Raw genomic sequence first — 10,045 nt, 5'->3', positions numbered from 1 at the left:
TTCATTTCCCCAAATGGAAAATGACTGATCTTGTCAATGCCATTAAAATAAAGTTGAAATGTTATGTATGGTTCATATCACTTTGCTGAAGAGAAGGCGAGTGCAAATTGGGGCTGTTTTTTCTGTCATTGCTGCTGTCTTTTCTTTTCTGCCTGACTGCCTAGAAGTCATTGGTGATACAAAACAGTGGTGGGATTCAAAAATTTTTTACTACTGGTTCTGTGGGCATGGCTTGGTGGGTGTGGCATGGCTTGGTGGGTGTGGCAAGGGAAGGATATTGTAAAATCTCCATTCCTACCCCACTCCAGGGAAAGGATTCTGTAAAATCTCCTATTCCCTCCCAATCAGCTGGCACTCGGGAGGCAGAGAATAGATGGGAGTGGGGCCAGTCAGAGATAGCATTTACCAATTGTCCAAACTACTCAAAATTTCCGCTACCGGTTCTCCAGAACTGGTCAGAACCTGCTGAATACCACTTCTGATGCAAAACCATTTTAACTGCAGTGCCAACCTTTTATTATAACACATGAGATCACTTCCTTCATTGAATACACTAATTCATTGTTAATTATTGTGAAAATTATAGAAGGTTTTTTTTCTTCAGCAAAACCACATTGTAAAAAGAAACAGAAGTCATCAACAGCACAGCCAAATAATTAACTTTTAGCTTCTTAAATACAATTAAAATATGATTTTTATACATGATTTAAGCATTGTAATATTGGTTCTTTATGCCTTGTACTTCATGGTGCCCTTCAATAAAAATCATCTTCAATATTGTTTTAACTGTAGCAAACAACCCATTTTTACAGAGATTAGTAGCATATTAGTATGCAGTGTAACTCCATATGTACAAGAAAACAATGATTTAACTGTTAAGTAACTCCTCGAGGCTACGACACCATTGCCGGCCCCTGATTGGTTGAGATGCAAGCAGCCAGCTGGCGGGAGAATGCAGCCATTCTATTGGTTCAGCATCTGACAGCTCTGGTATAAAAAGGGCTGTCAGCTGTCAAATGCTGCTGTTTGCCGGTTCTCCCTACAGAACACTGGCGACGAGGATGGGATCAGGACTGAGGTAAAGGAAAAGCAAAGTCACTAATAAGAGCTGCCTCAAGTCACAGGCGACGAGAAGTCGCTCCAAGGCTAATTCCTCAAGTTCCGTCCTTCTAAGGATGGCTAATCTACCTGCATTCATGTCATTCAGCCCGGCCACTGAAACATGGGACGCCTACCTTGAGCGGTTTGAGTGCTTCCTGGAGGCAAACAACTTCACCAGTTTGTCCAGTGGCCATAAAAGAGGATAGTTTCTCAGCACATGTGGCCACGAGATGTTTGGAACATCTAGGGCTTTAGCAGCCCCTAAATCCATCCATTCGATGTCTTGGGAGACTCTTTTGGAGAAACTTAAAAATCATTGCTCTCCAACTCCCTCGCGCATAGCTAGACGTTATGCGTTTAGGCAGAGGACCCAGAGAGAAGGGGAATCTGTGAGCGATTACATGGCTTAACTCAGAACAGCGGCCCTGCACTGTGACTTTCCTGTGCTGGATGATGCCCTGTTAGAACAGCTAGTCTGTGTTATCAAAGCGCATAGAGGGAGAGCCCTGCAAGATGGAAGTGGACACTGGCTCTTCCAAATCCCTGGTCTCTTGGGCTACTATCAAACGGATAGTGCCCAGCCTGACCAAAGTTCAACTAAGGCAGTGCCCACTTCGCCTCAGAGACTATCAAGGACAGTCAAAACCCATTGTGGGTTGCGGCACATTCAGCATAGCCAGCAATAACTTCCAGGGGCCTCTTCCCCTCATCATTGTAGATGGCCATCTGCCCAGCCTCCTGGGGCTTGACTGGTTCTCGCATTAGGGCTCAACGTCTCCGGTATCCACTCCATTGTTCCAGATTCCTTCACCGCGCTGGCTAGCGAGTTCGCAGACGTATTTGACAACAAGCTTGGTAAATATAATGGGACCCCCATTTCTTTTAACCTGGACCCCCAGGTGGCACCAATACGTCTAAAACCCAGGAGAGTGCCTTTTGTTCTTCGGCCCAAAGTAGATTTAGAACTAGACTCAGCTGTGCAGTCTCCTGATGTTCCACAGGACTCTCCACCAGCGGCTCTTCCTTTGGCCACCGCTCCTGAACTAAGGCGATGTGGGAGGAGCCGACGCCGGCTGGCATATTTAGCTGACTACGCATGTGCTAACTGGGAGTAGAGGGGTGTTAAGTCCTCGAGGCTACGATGCCATTGACTATCATTGCCAGCTCCTGATTGGTTGAGACATAAGCAGCCAGCTGGTGGGAGAATGCAGCCATTCTATTGGTTCAGCAGTCTGACAGCTCTAGTATAAAAAGGGCTGTCAGCTGTTGCCGGTTCGAGGTTTGCCTTACATTTGCCATGTTATACTGTTAATAAAGGTTGTGTTAGCTTCAACCTGCCTTGCCTCAGTTCTTGTCTGCCTCATTCTCCCCCCAGAACATTAATGTCATATTTTCTGACTTTTGAAAGCACACTGCCTAATTATTTGAGAAGTTACTTGAGATACATTGTCAGTTAATCTTGTTGTTTAAATTGAAAATTCAATTAAACTGAGTTACATATGTATTAAAAGTGGTAATTGGCAAGTTAATGGGATTGGTGACATGAATATTTATTTGTAGTGATTGTTGGTCTTTGCTGACACTATATATTTATTACTGTTATTATTGGTTATTTTTAGTGAGTTTTCATTCTGTGCATCTATGCAGAATTACTATTAGAAAATATGCAGCCATATAAATTGATTGAAACAAGTAAACAAATAGCACAATACCAGGCAGCCAGATTCATCAGGTACATTTTTCATTTTCACCTCAGTGCCTGAAAGCTCATTTAAAAAATTATTCTGGAATACACGGAGGGAACTGTTTTTATTTCTGGTGCGAAGGCATACGATAAGGTAGTAGCACCTGAAGAAAAAAACTTGCCTTCAGATGTAATTTCATATCTCAGACAAAGCAGGGACTCTTTACTCTCCAAAGATACTGGTATGTCTTTGAAGGACAGATTCTACCTATATCAGATGATACCAGAGATAGTCAGATTCTAGGAGGTAGGTCATGTTGTAGCCTTAAAGGTGATGACAAAATGCCTTGAATTGTGCCGGGAAACAAATAGCCAATGAATCTCCTACAGTATTAAACTTATTTAATAATTGGGTTATCCTAGTTAAATTCACAATAAAATAAATACAACCTTAAATATATTCAGGTCAATTTAATTAAATGTCCAGTTTTGTACTAATAGTTTCTTGATGTTATTCAAGACATTCCCATTTAGGTTGCCTGACAGTAATGAGGCAACAAAGGCAGAATGACTGTTTTCAAAATTTTCTACTCCAGGTATGATCACAATTGACACACCAGAGACAGCTGAGTGATGGTTTCCATGTTCATACAGAAAACAAGAGTCTAGGAGCAGATGTGGAGTCCTCGTTTAATGAGCCCAAGTGGGAACAGAAACTCAGACAGTAAGCAAAACTGAACTGTGCTTATAATCTTTTGGTTTCCTTTGCTTTAGAGACTTATGAAAATTGGTAGTAACTTTTCCTTCAGTCATAACTGTGATTGCTAAACAAGACAATTGCTAAATAAGATCTACCTGTAATCTATTAAAGAGTTAGATTTGGTATTCTCCGGGTCAGTTGACTTAAAGATCCAAAGCTACTTTACCTTGCTAGGAGTGTACAATATTTTTTATGTGCTTGTTAAGTTTCACATTTTAAAAAATGACTTTGATATACTGTAGGTTTATAGTGTATTCAATTCGGGCCTCCTTTCTACATCCCAATTGATATTCCCTGATAGACAAAATTCAGTGCATTTAACAATTTATGTTGAAAAAAGGCATGTGTATTGATTTTAACATTATTTTTTCAATGACAATACCTTTCTATAACTTGTATTTATTTCAATTTTAAGTGACGCCTCCCAAGGACATAAAATTAAGTGTGTATATATTAGGTTGTATAACTTAGAAAAACAATGTAACTTTTTTATCATTTATGTTTGTACTGTAATTTGTCAACTATAATGCTGACCAGCCTATAAAAAGATCTGAAATATCCCAATGGGTAAGTCAATCAAAATGAAGCATAGTTCTTCTTGTTTTATTTTCTCACCTGCAAGGTGACCTTTCCTAAACTGAGGCTTTGACTACAAATCAGGAGAACTGTAGTCTGGTTCTACAGAAGAGCAACAACTAATTGCAAATTAATGCTTAAAACTGGCAAAGGTAAACCGCCTATTAATATGTAGTGTCAATAATCTATTATTTCTAAGGAAAATTTTCACCTGGCATTGAACACAATGTGCACATCTATAAGGGCAAAGAAAAAGCATTTACTAGATGTGTGTACACAAAATTGCCTACAGCTTTACTTCGCTGCCACAGCGTTTTAGAGATATTTAGTGGAAACCTTGTTCAAAAGAAATAACCAGAAGGCATCTTTATCAATTTTTATTAATACAAAATTTCATAAAAAAAACAAGTTATATACATTAACACATCGCTTGGCCAATATTATAAATAAGCTCCTATATACAAAATTGAACAGACAGCAAAAAGATAATACCCAAATGGACGCAGACTTTAGGGGACATACTTACTGCATGTTTATATTTTATTGTGTTATATTAATATTTTTCCACTAGAGGTGTGTGTGTGTGTGTGTGTGTATAGGTATGTATGTATGTATGTATGTATGTATGTATGTATGTATATGTGTGTGTGTATGTATGTATGTATGTATGTATGTATGTATATATATATATATATATATATATATATATATATATATATATATATATATATATATATATATATATATATATATATATATATATATATATATATATATATATATAGTGTGTGTGTGTGTGTGTGTGTGTGTTTTAAAGCATTATGCATCCAGGTATGCAGTCAGTAATAATGCATCCAGGTAAGTCATAATTTGACAAAGCAAAATTGTTAAAACTTGATGTTACTATTCATTAATACCACAGAACATTGTGTATAATTAATCAGAATAATAAAAGGGTGACAAAGGAACAGTAGAAACTTGAATTATATTAAATAATTCAATTTAGAATATTTAGCATTCACAGATTTCCTCATGTGATACAAATATATATTCCTTAGTGTAAGTAAATAAAACTTACAACTCCCACAAAGCAGGATATGGATCTATATTTTTCTATGCTTTGAAACAGAATGGTATACATAAAAAAATTCAATCCAGAGTTCTTAAATTATCTCTAATTTGAAGAGTTAATATAAATTGTATACTACTTGATATCAAAGCTGTAATATACAATAGTAGCACAAATATGAAAGAAAGCTCCAATGCAAATAGTAGAATTAGAATCAGATAAGGAGTTTAATACTGAATATGTTCCATTTTTGTTTTTTAATGGAGGACCATAAATAATGCCTTAACAAGTTTTCTTCTAGCTGTTGACAAATAAAAGAAATTTGTATTTGACATGTAAGTAAATTATTCACCAAGTAAAAGTTTATCATAGTTACATCCCAAACTTAAATTCTGTGGAAAGAGGTGGTCTATTTTGCTATGTAAAAGGAATGGTAACCTTACAAGATTTTGACCCAAGCAATCTATAGCATTTCAATTTAGTAAAAGATATCCCAAGTAATCAGATATACCATATCCCACTCGACTTTGCGGTTGCATTTTCTCTTGTGAAGCACAAAAAATTTGAAATGTAGAACACCTGTTCATTATCAAGAATTCTTGCAGCAGACACTGTAAAGATGGCTGCTTGATGAATATGCTCTGATTAAATCCTTGATCCTCTGTATTTCTTCTCAACTGAATTCTCAAGCAGTTCATTTTCTTCACAGAAGTGAATTTATTTCAAGACATGACTGTCTATAATGTCCCGGCAGGAACTTTCAACTTGATATCCCAATCAGCTGTTAGTACTGTCAAGACAGAAATCATGATTTATGAACATGATTAGTGTAAAGAATTACTGCCAAGCTTTCGGGAGAAACTACTGCAGCTGTTTAGGAGACATGGCAAAAGGAATAATCACAAAGTCTACCTTTGTCCAGAATAAGCAGAGTTAAGCTCTATATTAAGCTCTATTCTGGGTTGAGCACTTCTATATAAACTACAGTTATAATTAGCATCAGAATGAACCTTTAGTAGCACATTAGCTTGAGACTAAATTCTAAAGAACATTAATTCAAATAAATTGTGTACTCCAGGAGAGAAACAGTTCTTACCTGCTGGCTGATAAGGTTTTTCTGCCCACATTTGGAGGTGTTGGCTCACTGTGAAAAAAGCTTTTTATCCACCAGCACTTTTCAAACATTTCAGGTAAGCCTATAAATGGAAGATGAAAAATATCCATTGTATAAAAAAGCTTCAAAGCACAAAGAAAAGTATTACTTTTAATGAAGCAGCAATAATGGCAAAAAACCAAGCACAGATTTCACTGAAAACATATAGAGATTAAGTGTACAATAGAAGATAGTGGAATATTTTTGCATGCTTTTTCTGGACAACAGTTAGAAACTTTAATAAATAAATAAATACCGTGGTTTTTTTCCTGGTCTGAGAATGACGTGGGATCAGAACAGCAAGATGAACTGCTTGAAGAAACACTGGACTCGGAATTCAATCGTGCTATATGTGAAAATAGAAATGTTACACTCTATTTCAGAAAGTGGAGAGCATTTTATTAAAAAGTAAACTAGTATTTAGTTTTCCTTAAAATTCAACATTTTATATATTCCTGTTCAAAACCTAGAATGCCTTTGATAATACAGATGATCAGACAACATGTGTACTATGACCATTTTGCCAATCAGATTATGATCCCTTCTCAAAGAGGATAGCCATTTTATGTATGGAAGGCTAGATCATATGATTTTCAACTAAGAATGAAAGGAGAATAGTTCTTTCACTTTTCTTAAATAAATATAATGCAAACCTATTAGCTGTTGTTTTCAGTTTTCTATAACTCAAGAAATAAAGGTCAGGTGACCTAATCAACCTCAGGACTGACAGTTTGTCAATAACACACTCACTAGCTGGAGTTAGCACTATAACTGTTCATATTCCATTCTGATGTTTGCGTATTGGCCTTCAAGGAGCTGCTGGTTTATTTTTATTCACGCACATATAACATTAGTATCTTATCAATTAATAATGCTCTGAATCACTGACTTTCATTACGTTCAAGTGCACAAATTTGTCATGGTCTGTGATAAGACTGGATCACATCCAAAGATTGTACATCAAAGACATGAGATGGATTGCAATAAGTAGAAAATTAAATTATTCACAAACTGAATAAAGGAAGAGATTGAAGAAACTCCTGGTTGTTGCTAGGCTAGCTAGGAAGGTTAAATATCAAACCTTGGCAATATAAAGACTCTACAGGGCACTCTCTTTTATACAGAAAGAAATCAGTTTTAATATCATGCAAATATTGAGAACACAAAAATCATCCATGATTTCAGGGGACAATACTCACTTCTGTAGTATTGGTTCTTGGCTAAAAGGCAGCCAGCTGAAGGCACAGTTGCCATCGTTCTGTTTTTGCAGAGTAACAAATTGCCAGGGCACCCTGCAGGTTGAAAGAAAATGGGAAAACTCCATATTGCTTTTCCATAGCCTATGGATAGGAAATCATATTGCCTATTTGCATAACAATACTGACTGTACCTCTATAAGGCTGGGTTTTGTAGAGGGAATATATTTAACATACCATATATGTGGATTTATTTATTTGACTTATACCTTGGCTTTTTCATGCCCAACGCCTTGCGATTAATTCTTCTTACATAAAAATAAACCCATCCATTTTGTTCTCCTGTAAAAATGTAAGATGGGGACAGCAACTGGATCCCCTCCTGCTATTTTTGATTATAATTCCCACAATTCCTTACCCTGCTAGCTGTCCTCCTCAATTTGTCTTGGCAGCAAATAAACATACTTGCAATTGGGAAAAAATTCTTTGGAGTCTCACAAAAGACATGATGAATAGTTCATCGCAGTGTCTATGGAGATTCCCAGTCACCCAAGTCATGGTTGTCCCAAAATGCTTTTTTTTTCCCCTTCAAGAGGCAACTTGACTTTCATGTTTTTCTTTGAAGATATTTTGCTTCTCATCCAAGAAGCTTCCACTGGATGGTGGGGAATGGAAGGATTTACATGAAAGTCCAGTTGCCTCTTGAAAAAAGCACCTTTGGGACAATTTACAGCAATGTTCCTCAACCTGGCTGAGAAATTTGGGGAAATAAAAATCCATGCATTTTAAAGTTGCTGAAGTTGAGATGCACTGGTTAAGAGAATTTATCTGTCTCAGTTAGTTCTTCTGTCTGTTTGACGGAAAGAGTCCACTAGCTTTCATCCCTTTTTCCAAGATCTGAAGATGCTCAGAAATGCAGGCTGAGACTATACTTCCAGAATACCAAGTATGCTCCGTGTGCTGCTAACATATTACCCCTTTGAACAAGCAGTGATTTCTTCGCCGAGAGACCATTCTGGGTAGGATTCAAGCCTTAACTCCCACTCATATATTCAGGATATGTGCTTAAAATTCCTCAAAAGCCCTAAGAAACTAAAGGCCAAGTTGCTTTTATAGCTTTTTCTTCTAAAGAGCCCCGTTTCGGATTAACTAGTCCCAACGCGCAACCCTCGTTCAGTCTCCGTGAAATCTCTGCAGAAGAATTTTCTAGCTTTTAAACAACAACAACAAAAAAAGGATCGTATAAAGTCGCTTGCTGAAGTCACCTCGACAGAAAACTTCAGGAAAGACTTTGTCCTATTTGAAAATGTGGATTTGCATTCCTAGCATCCCAAGAATAACAAACGGAGAAAAACATAACGCAGAGATCTGATTACCTGCTATTGTGTCGCACCGCGGTGTCCTGGGACCCCTTTTCACTTTTTTTCGGGGAACCAGATCCCTCCAAACCCGCGTACGTCCCGGGAGAGCAATAAAGCGGGGTTGCAGAAAAGTACCGGTAGCAGGAACGCAGCGAGTTTACCAAAAAACCGTCCACAAGCGCACCCTGAACTTCCCATGCCTGACTCTAGGGCTGGCTTTATATAGAAAAACGAGGGGCATTGAAACTTGATCGGGCGTCTGGAAGGGGTGGGGTGAGCGAAGTCTCCCCGTCTCTGGAAGTTTTTCTTTGCTCAATAGGGTAAAGTTTGCTCCCTTTTTCCTCCCCCCGCCCTGCTGGACTGGTTGATTGTATGACGACAAGGGCAACAACAACAAACATGGGCCACACTGTGCACACGCGCCAGGCGATTGACTCGTTGGAGAAGAGCGCATGCCCTTCTGTCAGGAAAGGTTTGGCAATTTCGGGAGAACTGACGAAACGACCAGCTTCCTGGGTTGTCCACGTGGAGCAGGTTGATTTTGTGGATGGCCTTTGTGGTTTAGCCCAGCCTTTCTCAATCTCAGCAACTTTTAAGATATGTGGACTTGCTACCTGAGGCATTCTGGGAATTGAACAAAGGGGACTGGAGACTAAAACATATGAAGAACGGTTGCAGGAACTGGGTATGTCTAGTTTAATGAAAAAAAGGACTAGGGGAGACATGATAGCAGTGTTCCAATATCTCAGGGGTTGCCACAAAGAAGAGGGAGTCAAACTATTCTCCAAGGTACCTGAGGGTAGAACAAGAAGCATTGGGTGGAAACTAATCAAGAAGAGAAGCAATTTAGAACTGAGGAGAAATTTCCTGACAGTTAAAACAATTAATCAGTGGAGCACCTTGCCTCCAGAAGTTGTGAATGCTCCAACACTGGAAGTTTTAAAGAAGATGTTGGATAACCATTTGTCTGAAGTGGTGTAGAGTTTCCTTCCTAAGCAGGGAGTTGGACTAGAAGACCTCCAAGGTCCCTTCCAACTCTGTTATTCTATTCTATTCTGTTCTGTTCTATTCTATTCTATTCTATTCTATTCTATTCTATTCTTGAAGTCTACACATCTTAAAGTCACTGCGGTTGAGAAACACTG

The 10,045-nt window shown here is 38.2% G+C and overlaps 1 protein-coding gene and 1 long non-coding RNA gene across 2 annotated transcripts; one reads left to right on the top strand and one right to left on the bottom strand.

Annotated features, from left to right (window-relative positions):
• The first annotated feature begins 3,525 nt into the window (after positions 1-3,525).
• LOC309392328 lies at positions 3,526-5,700 on the top strand. The gene is made up of 2 exons (XR_014175425.1): positions 3,526-4,748; positions 4,939-5,700. It is a non-coding gene; the product is annotated as an uncharacterized lncRNA (long non-coding RNA).
• A 582-nt stretch (positions 5,701-6,282) lies between these two features.
• Positions 6,283-9,107, bottom strand: PPDPFL (pancreatic progenitor cell differentiation and proliferation factor like; the record flags this gene model as incomplete). Its single annotated transcript, XM_081953195.1, has 4 exons — positions 8,916-9,107; positions 7,543-7,635; positions 6,600-6,689; positions 6,283-6,386 (listed from the first exon to the last, which is right to left on the bottom strand). The coding sequence occupies exons 2-4, from the start codon at positions 7,595-7,597 to the stop codon at positions 6,283-6,285; spliced, it is 249 nt and encodes an 82-aa protein (XP_081809321.1). The 5' UTR covers positions 7,598-7,635; positions 8,916-9,107.
• Between the last annotated feature and the right edge of the window lie 938 nt (positions 9,108-10,045).

The sequence above is a fragment of the Natrix helvetica genome (genome assembly GCF_964273705.1).
Source record: "Natrix helvetica genome assembly, chromosome: 4".
NCBI lineage: Eukaryota > Metazoa > Chordata > Lepidosauria > Squamata > Natricidae > Natrix > Natrix helvetica.
The sequence above is the reverse complement of the archived record's forward strand: the minus strand, read 5'-3'. Positions and strand labels throughout refer to the sequence as shown.